The sequence below is a fragment of the Rhineura floridana genome, chromosome 7 (assembly GCF_030035675.1).
Source record: "Rhineura floridana isolate rRhiFlo1 chromosome 7, rRhiFlo1.hap2, whole genome shotgun sequence".
NCBI lineage: Eukaryota > Metazoa > Chordata > Lepidosauria > Squamata > Rhineuridae > Rhineura > Rhineura floridana.
Window position 1 is genome coordinate 85,962,967 of NC_084486.1, and position 20,570 is coordinate 85,983,536.

At 44.4% G+C, this 20,570-nt stretch overlaps 1 protein-coding gene across 10 annotated transcripts in view; it reads left to right on the forward strand.

Moving 5' to 3' along the window:
* The first annotated feature begins 497 nt into the window (after nt 1-497).
* The window catches only part of BTRC (beta-transducin repeat containing E3 ubiquitin protein ligase), a 160,922-nt gene continuing 140,849 nt past the window's right edge, over nt 498-20,570 (forward strand). For 3 of the 10 annotated variants that reach the window (XM_061636211.1, XM_061636214.1, XM_061636218.1), the window contains exon 1: nt 502-849. In XM_061636211.1, the coding sequence (XP_061492195.1) occupies nt 802-849 (48 nt within the window). In that variant the 5' untranslated portion in view covers nt 502-801. Of the gene's footprint in view, nt 850-20,570 lie in introns of all 10 variants that reach the window. The other 7 variants (XM_061636212.1, XM_061636209.1, XM_061636215.1 and 4 more) reach the window with 6 other exon arrangements.

Sequence of the window (20,570 nt, forward strand, 5' to 3'; positions counted from 1 at the left end):
GGAGGGGAGAGTGTTCTTGCACTCGGGTCCTGCTTGCGGGCTTCCCCCAGGCACCTGGTTGACCACTGTGAGAACAGGATGCTGGACTAGATGGGCCACTGGCCTGATCCAGCAGGCTCTTCTTATGTTCAGTCAAAGTTTTCACTCCTGAATAAGCTGCATACCTTGCTGCAGGATGGTTACAAGCATACTGCTCATGCGATCGGGAAACCTGCAAACAGCCACGTTTAAAATTATATCAATGTCTAAACGAGCGGTAGTATTCTTTTGGATATCGGACTTCAGGACGAAGCTTTACGTTTCTCACAGTGTCGCGCAAGAGGAAAAGCAGCAGTGAGGCAAGTGCCTGCTTTGCCTCCATCGGAGTTAAACTAAGGCGCCCAGCCCAGCCCCTTTAGAAACTACAACTTCCATCAGCCCCTTCTCTCGCAAGATAGGAAAAGCAGGAGTTAAATCCCGCCCGCCTTCCCCTAACTAATTCAACGCTTCCGACGATACTGCCGCTTCTATCAGTCCTACTCTTAACGCTTCACAAGAGGCGACAGCGTCTCCCTGTTCGCAGGGTTTATTGGGAATTGTAGTCCGCTTTGTCTTCTTGGACGCGTCTCGGGAGAACAGTTGGGGACTACATTTCCCATTTACCTGAGCCGGAGGAAAACGGAGGTTTCCTGTCAGACTCTGCACTGGCTCTGGCCTTGCACTGAGGGAGGGAAAAGAAAGTGTGGGGAGGGTTGCCAGGCCCCGGCTGAGGCCCGGAGCTGGCAGGGGAGCGGCAGCCACAACAGAGCGGACCAGGGGGCTATGGACCCCGCCGAGGCGGTGGTGCAGGAGAAGGCCCTCAAGTTTATGGTGAGGAGGGGAACGGGGAGGGATAGAGGGGAGTTGGCGATGACTGTTGCTGGTTGCTGTGGTAGGAAGAGGATGGGGAGGATGGGAGAGGAATAATCAGAGAGGGAAGCTTTATGGCGAAAGGGAGAGCGAAGACTGTGGGATAACCTGCTGCAACCCCAGAATATCTGCGGAATGAGTTTAGGTAACTGGGAGGATTGTCGAAGGTGTGAGCTTCTGATAAAACGAGGGATTTGGTAACTGGTCCGGAGGTAAGGGGCTTATTTACTGTGGTGGCCTGAAGCCTGAGTTTTTGAGGAGGAAAAAGATTGTGATGCTTGGGGACACATTAAGGAAGGCCAAGCAAGGCCTAATAGAGAGACTGATGGAAGAGGTGGGATTTAGGAAAGGACAAGATTGGCATTTTCGAAAGAGCTAGTGGTAAGTGGACACCTAGAAGCTTTTAAAGAGGCCTGGAGCAGGTTTTTGGTTTTAAAGGGGAAGCTTGCTAGCAAGGTTAACAATTGTATTGGGTCATTCTGGAAGGATGCAGGTCTTCTAACAGAAGTATACAGTAACCTAGGACATAGTGGGAGGGATTATGGAGAGATCCCACTTTCTGAAGTGAACAATTGTGTGGAGGTTTTTGGTACTAAATGCTGGGAGACCTATTGAGTGCTGGAGTGTTTGAAAGGTTACATTACACTAGAGATGGGGTCTGTTTTGTTGCTGTGTGTGTTGCTAAATGTAGTTTAAAGCAGCACAGTAGCAGAGTAACAGCAGATGTTGACATGCGAGTGTGCCAGCATGTGTGCATTTACCTAAGGAAGCAGGCTTTTACCCTGCATCAGGATCACTGAGACTTGAGACTTAGTGAAATAAGAAAGGCTACTTTATTTATAGAAATACATAGTAGATAGAAAGGCATACCTAGATCTAACTAAGTTGGAGGTGCAATGCCCAGGTGTGGGAGTTGACCGCATGGCTAGGAGAGAGAGCAGAGACAAAAGGTGTCTCCTCTCTCCTGGACAGTCGGAGAAGAAAGGAAGCAGAAAGGGCAGAAGGAGGAGGGGCAGGTAAGCCTCCCTAAAGACGCAACAGTCTAATGGTCGGAAGAAAGTCAGTCAGAGCATCACAGGTAAAGGTAAACAATCCTATCAATCTGGAGGACCCTAATTCTATCTACCTTCTGGAACATAGACAAAAGAACAAAACAGGAGTTGCTCTTGCCCCACTTCCAACATGTTTGTGGGAGGGATTTCAAACTAATTCTTTATTTGCATCATCCATGACTAAGCATTACAATCTTAGGCCTGGTATGTTTATATTCAGGTAACTGTTTATTATTTGACTGTGGCTGAATATCACCACATATTCTATATTAAAAGTCCCTTGTATAAGTGATAGCCTTCCTTGTTGTATGATGGTATCTGATAGCAAAGGCAGGAATTTCCCCAGCTCTTCAGGGGTCAGGATGCCTTTCCAGGGGTCATCTAACCTCGTCAGTCCTAATTAAGCTGCATGGCCCAGCTTCTCCTGGCCATTCAGGCATCGCTAAATAGGAACAGCAACACGGGATCAGGAAGGAAGCACCAAGTCATCAAACCAGGTCTAGGGCTGGTAGCTAGTCAGAGTTCTATGTTACGATCTTGCCCAGTTACTACAATTTGGGAATGCCAAGTTTAAAAAAGTTCCAACTGAGCTGTTTTTGCTATTAATGTGCATCATATGCAGGTGGTAGTCTAGCACACATGTATATATTGTGAAAGCTTTGTGCTGTGAATGTAAGCATATGTATCGTGCACATTGTGCTGCTTCAAACAGCTTTGCCCTTTCAGAGAGAACCATAGAGATTGCTAACACCATCTTGTATAATGCATTTGGCAAGGCTTTGTGAGTGACCTCACAGATCTGTGCAAACCAGCAACCCCATATGATAGAAATTTGTCCCCCTCAGTTGAATGACCGCTTGGCCCTTGCAGGCAGCACCTGAAGGATCGTTCTTCATAGCCTCTTGGGTAGGAAGGTTAAGGGAGATAGGCCTTTCTAGAGAACATTCCATGTGTATCCATTTTTCTTTAAATTACTTCTTTCCTCTTAGGGGGAAGGAGGTCCACACATGCTCAGAGGTACTTAGCCCTAGGGACAAGAATGTCTGTATACAAAAGATGGCATGGTTCACAAGTGCACACTGAGTATTGCTTTTGCTGTAGGAAAGAGGAACCTCCATATGATCTGGCATTGTGTGCTGTAAAATCTCTGGGAGGAACTAGAGTGTTTTGGAAGTCAATAGTTGCTGCAATTAGCACAATTCTCTATAATTGTTTTAAAATTCAGGCTTTAATACTTGACTATTATTTTATTGATGTAGTGATCACCAATAGTTAACCTACTTAATATTAACTTATTTTATTATAAGTATATTATCCACAGATACTCTTTCACCATTTGGTCCTTGACATGGAAATATTGGGTGTCTCACTGTACAAGATCTCTGATTCACAACCTGCTACCATTGCAGTTCTGTGTTGTGACCTACCACACATTACTGGCTTTACCTCTGGAACAGTATTTATGTAATTGGATTTAAAGAGGCAGTGATGTGGCTGTTTGTCATCTGACTCCAACTACAGTCTGTTAATATTTGCTGTCAATACTTTTTAGTACTTTTTATTCAGCATACAGGAGAGCAGGTAGCAAAGGGTTAACTCCTCCAACAGAAAGCAGGTGTAGTAAAACTTGACTTCTCTGGAGGAGAGAACCTTCTCAGTTTCAGGTCTCCATTTCTGCTTTTGAAAAAAAAAGAGAAGGGTCTCTTTGCTATTCCCAAGTTCTAGTTGGGAGCACAGCCAATGCGTCCACCCCTCCTCTTTAAAACAGCAGTATTTTTCTTCTCTCCTTCATCCTAATGCTCTTATCTAAGCAGAAACTGCCCCCCCAATCATACAGTACAGGCTTCCCCCTACTGGATGCTTGTGAACACAAGAGGTGGTGAGTGGGGACCCTGATTCTTCCTATTCCCCTATCTACCTCTGGCCAACCAATTTTCCTTTGGTGGAAACAACAAATCACTGTCGCTATCTTTGCCAACCACTCAGAGTAAGCAAGTGGAGAAGGAAGGCAGATTCCTCTAGTTAGGAGCTGGAGCTGATCTCTGCTTTTGGGCTCACATTCTAGTTCATGATCCAGGGAAAGTGGAAAGAGCAGTTGCTACCTACCCATGAACATTGTCATCTGTCACCTCCCAATTGAAACTCCAAGTGGTGGCATCTAGCTGGAATGGGGGATGCTCCTGTTGGGACCACAACCAATTCCATCCTGGCAAGAGTTTCTGTGCTATGGCTGGATGTTTACGCTCTGAAGCTTCTTCATCTGTCAAACATCTTGGGTAGGGTCTCAACAGGTTGGCCAGGGAGGCAGAATTCATGAGCAGACACCTCCAAGGGTTTTTTTTTGCAAGGACTGTGGCCTCTGTGCTTGTAGTCTGTAGGGACTTGTGGTTAAAGCACTGAGACTTTGATCAGAGATTCTTGGCACATTCTGTGATGGGGCTTGATGGCCTTATAGTCTCTTTCCAACTCTATGATTCTATGATCCTTCCCTACTGCCCCTTCCCAAAAGGAAGCAGCAAAAAAAAAAAGAGAGAGAGAGAAATATCATTCCTTTTGTCCCCATAGGAATGGGGTGACTACACTCATGAAGTGATTTCATTTTCAAGAGACAAAGTTATTTTGCTCCCATATTGATTCCAGTACCTGGGAATAACCTTGGACAGAGCCCCAAAGAGGATGCCTGCCCTTGGAGTAGCAAAGCAGCGTTCTGTCGACTTGTGAAATCTTAGCAGTCTACAAATCTCAGGGCAAGAGATCTGGAGATTATGGCCCAAAGGCAGTGGTCCACTATGGAAGTGGTTAACTGAGGGCAGCCAGACTTGCCATCCAGGAATCCCACAGCATGCAAGTGGAGGTATGGTATGTTCTGTCTTGAGCAGAAGAAAACCTCTTATGCATTGCAGTAGAATTTGTCCGGAGCTTGCAAAAAACAAACAAAACCAACCCACTCTGATGGATTGGCAGGGCAAGTGGGCCCCTCATTCTAAAGTTTTTCCAGTTAGTTATCTTCCAGTGGAGTATGCTGATTGCTGACTTGTTTACAATGCCAAAACAACTAGTTTTTCTCCAGATTCCAGGACCAGGACACCAAAGCAACAGGTGCATTATTGGTCAAATGGCCACATGAGTTCCTCTATGCTTTTCCCTTCTAGCAAATGTTATGTAAAGTGAGAACCCTGTAGGCAAAAATAATAATACTGGCTTCTTTCTGACCCGAGAGACATAGTTCCAGCACCTGATGGATCCTGAGATCCTTGACTTGTGCTTCCCACCAACCATACAGATCTTTTTCTCTTGGGAGCCAACCCTTCATGTAGACGCAGCATAACTACACTTGTATACATGGAGGTTGAACAGTAATAATTTGTAAGCAATGGATATTACGTGGCTGTAGACTGACCGCTCTGACCTATATTGAACTCAAAAAGTATGCAAATGATCAAACTAGGGTTGCCAGGCAGAGCCTCCAAGAGGTCTTCTGTATCTTTAAAAGTTGTGTAGGGGGAAGGGGGAATTTCACCTTGTGGTTTTTTCCATTACAATGTTGCAAGAAAACCTGTACTTGGCTGAATTTTCTCTTCTCTTAAATATATTCTCAAGACATTCTTAGGCCCTGAGCCTGGCAACCCTAGATCAAACCCACCCTCCCTTCTCCCTTCTATTCCCTCCCCTTTCCTTTTCCCCTCCCCCCTCCCCTTTCCTTTTCCCCTCCCCCCCTCCCCTTCCAATTCCCTCCCCCGCCCTTGGTCTGCTAAAACAAGATCAGCACAGCACATCTTCTTTCTATTATTTGGGCTGATTGCAGGTGTTGCCACCACTCACCATATGCTCAGAGGCACATGTTACCAAATTCTTCCAAGCTACACAGCAAGTGGATTGGACTGTGAAAGACCAGCCCAAATTGTGTTTGCATTGTGACAAATTGGTAGGGAAGTACAATATCTCAGAGAGGAGGTCAGGTCTCCTGCTCCCCTGGTGCATTCACTATAGGTGCCCAATTTCCCTGCTTTTTAAAGTTTGATAGAAATATCTGTGGGTTATAGGTACATTCTTAAACCGCAAGGTTTTTTGCCTATTAGTGAGTTTATTTAGCATTTATTTCATTAAATTGGAATGTAGTGAAACGTCTGTGTCAATAGGGATAAATCCTGAAGTGTTCAGTCCTTGGGTGATATTCAGTGGTAGTCCTACTCAGAGTAGACCCATTGAATTTAATAGATATAAGTGAGGTTCATTAATTTCAGTGGGTCTACTTTGAGTAGGAGTTGAATACAACCCTTTATTTTTATTTATTTAAAAGCATTTCTAAACTTAATATTTAAAAATCTCTTAAGTGGCATGCAAAAATACAACATAAAAACAGTAAAACATCATAAAAATGGAGATACATATAACAGTAAAACCAGTATTATGAAAATAGATAAAACAGAATTTCAGTAATAACAGGGTCTAATCTTATGGGTCAGAGAAAGCCTGGGCAAAAAGATGTGTTACATTGCAAAAGATAGTAAACATTATTTATTCATTTATTAGATATGTTTCTGCTCCAGTAAGGAGCACATAAAGTGACTTATAGGCAGAGTAAAAATTGATATGATTATCCTCTAATTTGAAGGGGTGGAAAAGTATGTGGTAGAAGGTGTTTTTAGGAGTGTTAGGCAATTGAAGACATGCATTGGCCAGGCAGTGCACAATCCTTTGGTTATTTGCTCAGAAGTAAGTCTCATTGTGATCAGTGGGGCTTATTTCCAGGTATGTCTGTGTAGGACTGCAGCTTAAAAAGTATTAATCGGCACTGGGAGCCAATGCAGGTGAGCTAAAATTGTTGTTATATGCTTTCTTTGGTTTTTCTTCCATTAAGAGGCAGGCCATAGAATCCTGCGCCAGTTGAAATTTCCAGGCATTTTCTAAAGGCAGTTCCAAGCAAAATGTGTTTGCATAATCCAGCTGGGAAATTATCAATGTGTGATTAATACCTACAAGATTCAGGAATGAGTGGAAGAGTCTCTTACCAGCCAAAGAGAACGAAGGCAGTCCTAGCCACTACTGCCACCCAGAAGCAACAACAAAGGGTTCAGGAACACCCCAGGTTTTCCAGTCTGCCAGCATTAATAATGTAAGAAGAGTTCTGCAGATCAGACTGAAGGCCTATTTAGTCCAGCATGCTGTTTCCCAAAGTGGCCAACCAGATGCTTATGGGAAGCTCTCAAGCAGGACATGGACATGAGAGCTATAGCTCTTTCTTGCTGTTGCCCCCCAGCAACTGCTATTTGGAGGCATGATAACTCTGATCTTGGAGGTAGTGTGCAACAACCATGACTAGTAGTCATTGATAGCTTTAGCCTTTATGAATTGTCTGTAACGAGTGTGGGGACCCTCTGGCCCTCTCAATGTTGCTAGGCTATAACTCCCATAATCCCTGACCTTTAAGCTTGCTGGCTGGGGCTGATGGGAATTAATAGACAAACAACAGCTGGAGGGCCACAGGTTTCTCTTTCCTAGTCTATACGATCAAGATCTTTGTCTTGTGATGTTTCATCTCCAGTTTATTTGCCCTTCCACCAGCCCATGACTGTCTAGATATTGGTGCAAGGAATCCACCATTGTTGCTGGGTGAACAAAATAGGGGGGTTGAGTGTAATTTTTAGGTTGTATAATTAATAAGTTTTATACTTTTGCTTCAGACTACTGGCTTTTCTAAATGCTTGGGAGTATTTTGCGCTTCAGATCGAAAAGGGAGAACAGATGCCATAGGCCATTGCCCCCAAACCCTCCCCTTATCAGTTTGGAGACTCTATCCCATAGGATAGAGAACAGAAGCTGCTATGATCTTGATTTCTGATGATACACAAATTATGCTTCTATGCATTCTGTGTGTAGATCCTTCTGAGTGCTAACTCCCTTGGAATCAGTTCAATTCCAGCCTTTCAAAAGATTGCCACTATTCTTCAGAACCTCCTAGCCACAAATCTATTGTAATAATAATGAAACTAGTAATCAGTAGGGTGAACTTAGACTTTTAGATTTTAAAGCACCTTAGTTGAAGTTACGTTACAGTAGTAGTCTTCACCTTTTCAGACCCGAGACTCACCTCTCACCCAAAGATGCATTTGGAGACCCATTTCTTAATTTGTTACCATATATTTGCATGGTGTTAGTACTGCTGTTGCAACCCACCTTGGACCAGGCTGCAGCCTGGTAATGGGTCCTATCCCACTAGTTGAAGATCAGCGCACTACAGGAAGTAGCAATAACCAAGGTTGTTATCAGTCTCAAATTGTGCAAACCCATAGTATAAAATTACTAAGACTGGTTGGAGAAAGAGCATCTTGATTTGCTGATGGTCTAGTATTTGTACTCATTATTACACAGATTAAACCATTTTGGGTTAGGAAAAAATATTTTTGGCCTAACATAGTGTTCATCCTGATATCACATTGCCCTTCAGCATCCTAAGTCCACATTTTTTATTTAAATGATTTCTAAAAGATTGCCTCTTAATTGAGTGATCCTCAAGGTGGCTTACAGTAGATTGTATTATTGTATGAAACCCTAAAGACCTCCAACAAGCCTGAACCAATTCTGGCATCAAGTTCAGCATGAATCCGAGTAATGTTCCCCTTAAAGTGATTTGCAAATCTCTCACTACAGGCTATTGAGTGATCTGTTGCTGATGATATCACACTGGCCTGGACTAGCCAGTTTTCCACTCTAAAGCTCTGCTGGGCGATTAACTGAGGATGCAATAGAAGCTGAGAGATATGCTGTTTTTGCCACCACCACTGCCATGTGGTAGGAATGGCTAGGTGCTCGTACCTTTTTTTGGTCAGATTTGTGCTGGGACTTGCTGACGTCTGGCCTGCTTTGTTGCATAAAGCTCCTCATAAAACAAGGAGCCTTTCAAAGTCCCTATGACAGGAGAAGGTGCTTAGGAGCGATTGTGTTGATGGTCCTTTCCATCTTACCATTCCACAGTGAAAATAGGGCCTTGACAGGAGCACCAGCCATGCTGCCTAGAAAATCTCCCAAAGCATTCAGAAATCCCTCAAGATTTTGTCAGTCTCTGGGGATGCACCAATCTAACTGGTCCCTCACCCCTGAGGGGGGATCAGTCACAGCCAATCCAAACCTCACCAGAGTGTGGTTTGAGAATGGGATAATAATCATTCCCCTGATTGCTGGATCCTTTCCAATGCCCACTGCAGCAGAAACCAGATCTAGTGTTATGACTGCAGGATGTGTTGGGTGCATGATGTACTGCAACATCATGATTGTCATGGCAGCAATGAAGTCCTGAGCCGTCCCAGGCAAGGCAGCATCAGCATGGATATTGAAGTCCTGGGGTTCTCCAACACCACACCAGAGATTGCTTCTGCCAGTGTGGAGAAGGAGGTTGATGGGCAGCAGGGTGGATGGTACACCAACAACATCCCTGTTCTTTCTCTGCCTCCCACCACCAAGTACAAACCCTTGCATCTAGCTCCAAGATGGACTGGCCTCCTGGTAAGAATAATGGAATGTTAATGGATCACTGCCATACCCCCTCCCTGTCCCCCTCACCTTGACTGATGCTGCACTGAATACCTGGGTGGGCAAAGCTGGGTGAGGTCCGGGCCCTGCAGCTCACCCACCCAGGTCTCTGTCATACATACACACGAGATCAATCACCTCATCCACAGTCAAACCATGGATGAGAGTTTTATTGTGGGCTGATCTAGCATTAATTAACAGCACCACTAGGTGGGAGGGCAGGTCAACATAGCAACCAAAGTCTCTAAGAACATAAGAACATAAGAAGAGCCTGCTGGATCAGGCCAGTGGCCCATCTAGTCCAGCATCCTGTTCTCACAGTGGCCAACCAGGTGCCTCTGATGAGGGGAGGCTGGGCAACAGGTGTTAAATGTCTGCTCCCCACTCTTTTATGATAATATTGCCTTCCCCTCATTCCATACCTCCCTTCCCCAGGATGGGCCATACACACAAGCCATACTGCTCCCCGAACAACTGCAAGCAAGTTGTCTCTTGATGTCCCCTGAACTCTTTAGCTCTCTCCAGGCTAACCCTGAGCTGTGACCAATGTTTACATGGTTAGAGCAAAATCATGAGCCTGGGTTTGAACAACATGCTAAGTCACCTTGATTTAGCTCAGTACAGCAGCAAAAAGGATTGGCAAGAAGCAAAGTGGCTGCGAGCTCCTCTGTTAGAGCTCACACGATCACACTATGCCAAGGTTTGGCTTAGCATGGCATGCAGACCAGGTCATGGTGTTATTGTATTTAGGGGAAACTAGGTGCATCACTTCCCTAAAGTTATGTTTCCTTTTTGTTTCTTCAAGTGATGGATGCTTATCAGCATAAAACAGTAGCATTCAATGTGTGGGTTGTAAAGCTGATCTGTGGATTGCATGGTATATACTACTGATATATAGGAATCAAATGTTCTGTTTCAAGTCTTTAATTTAGGGAATCTCCAAAACCCAAGATGATTCTTTAAATTAGTTTTGGATTATGTTGCAACCATTTGCAAGCACACAATGGATGAGTTTAATAAGCAATGTATGTATTTGACTAAACTACTAAAATTGCAGATACAGTCCTTAAAAACACAATAGAATAGCCTTGGCTGGGACTTTGATTAAATATAAACTACACTACATATGCCTGCATCAAAAAGGGTTTTTTTTCCAAAGTAGCTTCAAATGATTCTGTTAAATGTAGGAATGTTCTGATGATTATCTTTTTAATTAAAATGAGAAATCTTTGTTTAAAGTGGCATTCTTTTTTTTACGGCCTCTTACAGTCTCTGTAACAATCATTTCTTAAGTCTGAATGTTTTTAATTCCAGGAATCCATTTATATAAAACTATGTTTAGACTTAATTAAAGAACAATTTCTTACAAAGCTTGTAAATAGCCAGGAAAAAAGGGGACAGAGAATAAAGCTGACATTCACACTTAACAAACTGATTCTTACAAGGTATGTAATATGCTATAAAAATACAATAAAGCCCCTTTTATAAGAGTTCATATTTTCTGATCCTTGTTTTTAAAGGTATTTAAGAAAGATATCAAGGTTGTATGAAACAACATCTGTTTTCATGAATGGACTAGCAACCACTTCAGTTTCATCTAATTACCAGTACATGGAGTTAAACTTTATTAGTACAGAGTTCTAATTAAATACCTTTGCAACTCATTTCTAGCTCTCTTTTTTCCTTATGGTACTTTTAATTTGGCATTTTTGAATATTCTGCATTTTTGCAGAAGATTTATGCTCTGGGTAGTGAGTGAAAAGACGTTACCTTCATACCATCACTTATTTCCTCACCCAAAATAGTTGAATTTTATAGGGTATCATTCTAAATAAAATAAAATAACAAACCTCTTCAAGGACAAATCTCAGAGGAGATGAAAACCCTGGTTGTCTAAGCAGTGTTTGCTAGATGATCTCTTTTCTTTTCAAATTCATGGATTGCATCTTTATATTCTCTGTTGCTGAGTGTTTCTTCTTTTTTCTCCCATGGAGTTTCAGTAGAGGGGACTCTGTTAGTGCAAATCATGAGATGTGCCATGTTCTCTTGCCCCCACTTTCTTCAAAATGGGGAAAGATTTGTCACTGCATAGTTAACCTTGCAGTACAATCAGAGTTGATGAACTAATTTTTAGTAAGTCAGCCCAATAGACTGATATGATGATCCTGGTTTTTTAAAAATGTAACTTGCACTTAGTGATGGAAGTAAGGCCATCCTGCTGTGCTGCCTGTCAGTTTACTACCCATGTTGGATGGGTAGGATTACACCAGTGTAGCTGCTTTTGTTATAGTTTTTAGAATAGCATGTAACCTGTCTTCACTCTTTCCCAATTCTGACCCATCATAACACTTTTCTGTACTCAATAATTTAATTTCACATATACGCTCATGGGGACTGAACTGACTGTGACTGATCAGGAATGAGACCTTGGGACTGTGGTGGATAGCTTAATGATGATGTTGACCCAGTGTGCAGCAGCTGTGAAAAAGGCAAATTCCATACTAGTGATCATTAGGAAATGTACTGGAAATAAAACTGCTAATATCATAATGCTATTGTACAAATCTGTGGAGCAACCGCTTTGCAATACAAACAGTTCTGGTCGCCTCACCTCAAAAAAGGTATTGTAGGGTTGGAAAAGGTTCAAAAATGGGCTACCAAAATTATCAAGGGGATGGAGCGATTCCTTTATGCGGAAAGGTTGCAGCATTTGGGGATTTTTAGTTTAGAGAAAAGGTAAGAGGAGAAATAGAAGTGTATAAAAAAATGTTGGCATGGAGCGAGTGGATAGGGAGAAGTTCGTCTCTCTCATAGCACTAGAACTCATGAACATCCAGTGAAGCTGATTGTGGCAGATGCAGGACAAATAAAAGAAACTCCTTCACATAACACATAGTTAAGCTATGGAACTTACTCCAGAGGAAGCAGTGATAGCCACCAATTTGGACTGCTTTAAAAGAGAATTAGACAAATTCATGGAGGGTAATGGTATCAAAGGCTACTAGCCATGATGGCTATGCTCTAGAATCATAGAATAGTAGAGTTGGAAGAGTCCTATAAGGCCATCAAGTCCAACCCCTTGCTCAGGAATTCAAATTAAAGCCTACCCAGCAGGTAGCTGTCCAGCTGCCTCTTGAATACCTGTAGTGTTGGAGAGCCCACTACCTCCCTAGCTAATTGGTTGCATTGTCATACCACTCTAACAGGAAGTTTTTCCTGATGTTCAGCCAAAATCTGGCTTCCTATAACTTGAGTCCATTATTCTGTGTCCTGCGCTGTGGGAAGACAGAAGAGATCCTGGCCCTCCGTGTGACAACCCTTCAAGTACTTGAAGAGTGCTATTATATCTCTCTTCAGTCTTCTCAAGGCTAAACATGTTCTTTCATTTTCTCCTGTTAGGGCTTTGTTTCCAGTCCCTGATCATCCTTGTTGCCCTTCTCTGAACTCATTCCAGTTTGTCTGCATCCTTTTAAACTGCAGTGTCCAGAACAGGATGCAGTAGTCAAGATGAGGCCTAACCAGTGCCAAATAGAGGGGAACTAGGACACACGATTTGGAAACAATACTTCTGTTAATGCAGCTTAAAATAGCATTTAACTTTTTTGCAGCCACACTGCAATGTTTGCTCATATTCAGCTTGTGATCAACAATTCCAAGATCCTTCTCGCATGTAGTATTGCTGAGCCAAATATCCCCCATCTTATAACTTATAAACCCATTTGGTTTCTTTTTCCTAGATGTAGAACTTTGCACTTATCCTCTTAAATTGCATTCTGTTGTTTTTCAGCCCAATGCCCCAGCCTATCAAAATCACTTTGCATTTTCTTTCTGTCTTCCTGGATATTAGTTACCCCTCCCAATTTTGTATCATCTGCAGATTTGATAAGCATTCCCTGCTTCAAGTCATCCAAGTTATTAATAAAAATGTGGAAGCGCACTGGGCTCAGGACTGAGCCCTGTGTTACCCCGCTTGTTACCTCCCCCAGTTTGAGAAGGAATCATTGATAAGCACTCCTAGAGTACGATTCTGTAGCCAGCTGTGGATCCACCTGATAGTTGTTCTATCCAGTCCACATTTAGCTAGCTTGCTAATCAGAATATCATGAGGCACTTTGTCAGAAGCTTTGTTGAAGTCAAGATATATTATGTCCACAGCATTCCCACAGTCTACCAGGGAGGTTTCCTGATCAAAAATGTAGTAAGATTAGTGTGGCAGGATTTGTTCTTGATAAATCCATGTTGGCTTCTAGTAATCACTGCATTGGTTTCAAGGTGCTTACAGATTGACTGCTTTATAATCTGCTCTAGAATTTTCCCAGGGTTCGATGTCAGGCTGACTGGTCTGTAGCTCCCAGGTTCCTCCTCCTCCTTGCTCTTTTTGAAGATAGGGACAACATTAGCCCTTCTCCAGTCATCCAGCACTTCACCCATCCTCCATGATTTTGCAAAGGTGGTTCCAACAGTGGTTCCGAGAGTTCTTCAGCTGGTTCCTCCACCTCCATAGTCAGAAGCATTATGCTTCAGAATGCCAGTTGCTGGAAACCGCAGGGCGGGGAGAGTACTCTTGCACTCAGCTACTGCTTGTACTCAGCTACTGCTTGCAGGTTTCCCATGGGCATCCGGTTGGCCACTGTGAGAACAGGATGCTGGACTAAATGGGCCAGGCTTTTCTTATGTTCTTAAAAATGGTCCTGTGCTTTGCAACTGAACCACATCTGATAGTGGTGCCTGTTCTCAGTTAGCTGAGGAGTGGAGCACACAGGAATGGAAATGGTTAATTCCTCCTAAAAGCAAAGTCAACATTTGGGGTTTAAAAAACAACAACCACCACCAGTGGGCAGACGGAAGGCGAAGTTACCTGCCACTAACAGCCAGTTTTGACTCTGCCTCCAGCAAGATCTCAGAGTCTCCAGCAAGATCTCTTTATGCTCCTGTATCTCCATAAGGGATATGGATGGGGGGATTTTTTTCTTCTAGTTTTGCTGACAATTTTTCTTATTTTGGGGTTCTTTCTCTGACTGCACCCTCCTGTCAGTGATTAGATGAGATGGGGCGAGGATAAGGGAGATTTCTTTTTAAGCACCTGGAGACACTTTACCGCAGACATAACCTGAAACAGTACCAGGCTCTTCCCATGCTTCTCCATGGCTAACATTGTCTATAGAGGCAGCAGCCAAAGCACTCAGAGGAAGCAAGGAACAGTCCCAGTCCCTCCTGCTTTCTGCCATGGTGTGAGCTTCCTGCAGTTTACTCGCTGGCCACCAATGCTTCAGGGCTAGCAGAGTGCCATATCTAGCCCCTTGCACACTGAAGACCAGCCTGACCTATCTGCTCAAAGTGGAAGCTGCATTTCCTACCATGGTACCGTTTGGAGTATGTGGGGTGCTACTTGGCACACAAGTCATTTCTGCCTTTCCTAATGGCCTGTGTGTGTGTGGATCCTCTCAATGCTTTTCAGATGAGGAGGGCAGCATCTCATTAAGTGGGGAAGATCATGCTATGGAACTCCACTCCCAAAGGGACAATGTTCTTTCCACTCTAGCCTCGATAGCGGGTGCCATGTTTGATTCACAGGCTGAGGTTGTTTTGTTTTTGCAAGTGCCCTATACTAAGATGGGGTGTGTGAGCATACCTCCTGGGCTCCTTCCAGCAGGGATAGAAATTATAAGCACTTAGCTGGGAATTCCTCACCCACAATGATGGCATGGTTCAACAAGGCCATGATGAGGGAGGCAGGGGCTTCCCTAGTGAAATGATTGGCTTGAGCCCACAGAATTAAGCACTTCAAACACAGCAGGGCACACTCACCATTGCCGTCTCCTTGCTCTGCCTCCTCTTCCATTTTTTCTTCCAGCCTGGCCAGGGGAAGGGGGAAGAGTAAATGCAAGGTATTGCCTAAGTCCAAGCTCCAGAGCAAAGGCAAGAGGTACTCCCCCAGCTCCAAGGCTTTTAGTCTCTGTCTCAGCCCAGACTCCGTGAGGGCAAGCACATTTTCCTCCTCGCATTCCTTGGCCTCAGGTAGGGAACATGGTGAGTTATTGGGGGATGATGCCCAACTCTGCCCCCACTTCCAAAAGGCTGTATTCACTAGACAGCTACTCCATCCTGATCTCCAAACCATGGCCTGGATGCACTTAGAGCCACTCAGCTGGAGGAGGGGGGGAGCAGGAGTCCTTAGACACTTTCCCCCGATTGGGGGAGAAATGCGCCATGGTCCCATTCCCAAAAAATTTCAAGGACATTGTCAAGGAGAAATGGGAACACCAGCCAAATCTAAACCACCCCATTCTCTCTCAATAAATTCTTTGGTTTACCAGCTTTAGTCATGGACTAAAGCTTCAAGGTCCTGTCCATTGTTGAACCAGTCTCTGCCCTGGGAGCCACAAGTGTAATTCCCAAGGACAAACCGACAGGCGCAGTGACACAGCCCTCAGGTATTTGCATGAGGCTTCAGCCCTTTCCATGAGGGCATCAGCAGTAAACTTCCTATCCCAGGTTGCAGTCAAATGGGCCAGGGTCCTCATTGATGAAGTCATTCCCCCCACCCCCGACTGCGAGACATGTCAGGGAAAGGCTCAGTAAGTTGGCCAAAAAGGCAGAGTTCATGGCGGGTTCCTCACTGGACAGCCTTCAATACTCAGCCACCATCCTAGGCTACTCCGTAGTGGTGAGGTGCAACATATGCATAAAGGAATGGGAGGTGGACCAGCTCTCCAAAGCCAGCCTCTTTGGGCTTCCCTACATGGTGGGCTACCTTTCTGGTAAGTCTCTAGATTGCAACCTGGTGGTGACCAAAGACAAAAAGAAGGCTCTGCCCTCTGCTCTCAAGAAAGATGATGACAAGGCTTGCAAGAAATCTTAGTCCTTTTGTCCAAATGGACAAACTCGCCAGTTTTGCAGCTCCTGGAACTCATCATGCTGGCATAACTGATCCTCCTCCACATGCAACAGCCTTGTCAAGCAATGCCAATCTAAGTCCAATCCAAAGCAACACCAGGCATGACATCATAGGTAGGGGGGCAGTCCACAACTATTTGTCAGCATGTGGGTAGCCTCCAATTCAGACAGATGGATTTTGAACACCATCCAAATGGCTGCTCCCTTGAATTCACCACCATCTTGAGGGACAAGTGGTAGGCACCATCATGTAATCCAGCAAAATTGCAGAGAACATTTGACGCCATAGAACATCTACTTGAGATTGGCACCATATCAATGGTCCTCAGGGTTCTCAGGGTTCTTTATAGTTCCCAAGTGCAGTGGTGACTTCTACACCATCTTGGATCTGAAGTTCATGAACTGGTTCAAAAAGTCCAAGAAGTTCAAAATGGAGACCCTCAGGTTCATTGTGGAAACTATTCAACCAGGGGACTTCCTGGCATCCATAGATCTCACTGAGGTGTACCTCCACATCCCCATTCTGCTGCAACACTGCCACTTCCTCTGTATTGTCCATGGCCTGATGCAGAGCATGCCCCTTAGCCTATTGTCAGCTCCCCAAGTGTTCACCAAGCTCATGGTGGCAGTAGTGGGACATCTGCGAAGTCGGAGTGCACATCTACCCCTATCTGGATGACCTACTGGTCTGCTCCTCATCTGCAAGGGGGGTGCAGCAAGACGTGGAAGCCACCATCAGCTGCCTGAAGAGCCATGGCTTTATCATCAGTGGAGCCAAGAGCCAGGTAGTTTCAGCTCAGTATCTGTAGCATCTGTGAGTGATGATTGACACAGCCCAGTCCAAACTATTCCTCTCAACAGAACGAATAACCAAGATGCAAGCTCAACTATAACTTTGCCTGTCAGCATACATTCTCCCCTTATGGACCTGGGCAAATTACAGGGCTCCATGATTGCAGCCATTGAGCCTTCTGTACCTGGGTCTTTCAGTGGCTTCTCTCTTACCTGGACCAGATAGCCAAGCAGTTGAACTGAACCATCACAATACCCCAGGAGGTGGCGACTCCATGTTATGATGGCACCAACAACCCATCCTGGACAAAGGACTCCTACTCAGGTCTCCCTCAGCCACCACAAATGCCAGCCTCTCAGGTTGGGGGGTGAACTGCCAGTCTCACTTTACCTAAGGGAGGTGGCATGGAACACAAGCAATCTATTAAGTGCTAGAACTCAGGGCAATCAGACTTGCACTAAAGTAATTTTTGCCTCTCAAACCTACATTATAGTTCAGACTGACAACTTCACAGCCAAGACATTTCAATTGCCCTGGGGGGGGCATATAAGGCCCCTGCAGGAGGAGACCAGCATTCTATTCCAGTGGGCAGAGCATCACCTGATATCCATCTCAGCCCACCATGTGAAAGGGACTTTGAACATCCAGACTGACTGGCGGAGCAGGGAATGAGTGCTTAGAGACTGAGCGGCAGCTGCTGAAGGGTGAGGGCCTCTCAGATAAGGACGTTGACACCATACTGGCATCATGCAGGGACTCCACCCCGAGGATCTATGATTTCATGTGGATGGCCCTCAACCAGTAGGGCAGAGGCAAACAACTGCTAGACGGAGTGTCATGTGTCCGTTGTCCTAGACTTCCTACAGGATGGCCTCTTATCTTCTCTGGTCCAACACATTCCCCTCCTGGGATGTCATCCTAATTCTAAGGGCACTCTTGGCTGCTCCTTCAAACTGGCCTGCTCCATTCCCCTCAGGGAGCTGACCTTCAAGATAGCCTTCCTGGCTGCAGTGACATCAGCGACATCAGTGACAAGTGGGAGAGCTGGGGACATTCTGCATTAGGAATAGCTCCAGTTGTTTCACCCCAACGAGGTGGTTCTATGCCTCAACCCCAGTTTCCTACTCAAAGTCAATTCTCTGTTCCACAGGGGGCAAGACATCAGTCTCCCCAGCTTCTGCCCAAACCCAGTGCACCATAGGGAGAAGAAATGGCACAAAATGTATGTTAAGTGCATACTGAGGATCTGCCTAGACTGTACCAAAGCCTTCAGTAAAACTGAATCCTTGTTCATCTCATGTAAGCCAGGAGTCCAGGGACAGAAAGTGTCCAGATCTACCATCAGCAGATGGGTCCAGAAGTGTGTGGTCAGGGCTTACCAGGCAAAAGGCAAAACCCCACTGAGGGATATCACTGTCCACTTGGTCAAACAAGTGGTAGCCCTGCATAAAGATGTACCTTTGGAGGATATAAGCAAGGCCGCCACCTGGGATCAACCATCCACCTTTATCAGGCACTATGAGGTGGATAAATTCACTTTCTCCAATGTCAGTAGGGCCCTGCAGAAAGCTGTGGCCTAGGTTGGTGTCCTTCCAAGGGATGGTATACATCATTGCTTTGGTACATTCCGTTCCTGTATGCTCCACTCCTCCGCTGACCAAGAGTGGAAAGTCGGCTTTACCATGACATGTGCTTCTAGTCAGTGGAGAGCAGAGCATTCAGCCTCACCCTGCAGGGACACCTAGGCCGGTGGTGAATAGGGTGTTCCTCTCCAGGGCCCTTAGGTGGTTCACATTCACACAGTAACCTGGACAGAGTAGAGAGGGCTCCCATGACAACCTCCTGCCTGTTCTGTATTGTTCTTTATTCCTTTTCCTGTCCACTGTTGGGTCATTCGTATGTTCTCCTTAAGTTTCCTGCTTCTTGCTTTAGCTTTGATATGTGCTGACTGTTAGAGGTAAGTTACTTCCCCTTCCAGCTGGCTACTTTTTAAAAAAAGGTTTTTTTTCCTTAAAAAAAAATAAGATGACTATGTCTCCAGGAGTTAACCCGTTCTGTTCCTGTATGCTCCACTCTTCACTGACTAACAATTAGGTTGATCCACAATGTTAACTTGATATCTTGAGTCAGTTCATAGAGTAGGCACTGGTTTACAAAGAGGTGATGAGCCTGATTCCACCTGCTTACTTATTAATGCAGCAACAGACAAGATTGGCTCATAAATAACTTTTAGAGCTTGAGGCAGCCTTGTAAATAAAACCACAAAAATGACTAGTCTGAAAAAAAAATAGCCTGCTTTTTACTCATGAGAGGGGTGACAATGGAATCTTCAATCTCTCGTCTGCCATTGCCTCTTATGAAGTAAAAAGCTGGCTAGCAAAAAGTGTTGCAGGCTTGGTTTCTCAGGTGGGCATGAAGGAGAAGGTTTTCCCTTCTGCATGTCCTCTGTAGAAATTCAGGGGGTGTCAGAGGGAGGGAGGGAGTGTTCTGCCTAGCCCTTCTGGCAACCTGCTCAGCTGCATGTTATTCGTTGCTGCCTGCGGTGACCTGGCGATTGGTTAAATACAAGATTGCCTAAACTACATAAAAGCTCAGGAGCTGATCAAATGGGCTGCCTTAACAGTCAAAATACTTTGCAGTGAGACAAGTCGATTCACCTATCCATAGACATCTGACTTATCTCTGGTCTTTTTTTTTTTTTTAAAGTACTTTGAGGAGTTTTATTTTACATCTTGGAGTAAAGTTTTTTTCTTGTGTTTTTTTACTTTAATGGGAATTCCAGATTTGTTTTTAAATTTGTTATTCACCCCAACCCTTTGAGAAGGAGTGGGCTGTAAATATAAATTTTAACAGTTGGGAATTGCATAAATATCACACTCCGCTATTGCTACATGTTTTGTAAATATCTAATGAGCATATGTTGCTCTATACTCTAATGGAACATTTGTTGTTTTGAAAGTCTGTGTAAACTGTCACCCCAATCCATCTCCCTGTATGTGCTCTTGCATATACGGATCTCTTGCACACGTTGGGGGTCCTCTTTATTAAAAGGAGGGAACTGTTTAGTATGTATTCAAGGATTAGCTTCTCCACTGCAATGGAAGGGAAGTTCTCCAGGGTAAAAGAGCTTCACACATAATAAATCAGTGTTCCTGTGCCCTTAGCATAAAAAGATATATGCACATTATACCAATGGATTCCATAGTGTGTTAGCCTTTTAAAAAAAGGAGAGAGAGATATCTGTTGTGAACTTATACACAAATGAATGATTTGAATCCTTATATTAGGGTTTACTAACTGACTCAATTCTTCAGTTGCTGTGGGGCAATACAAGGAAAATGCAGGTTCAACTTAACAGCGTTTTGTTTTAGCTTTTTGTTTTGTTTGCTTCATTAAATATATGCAATTAG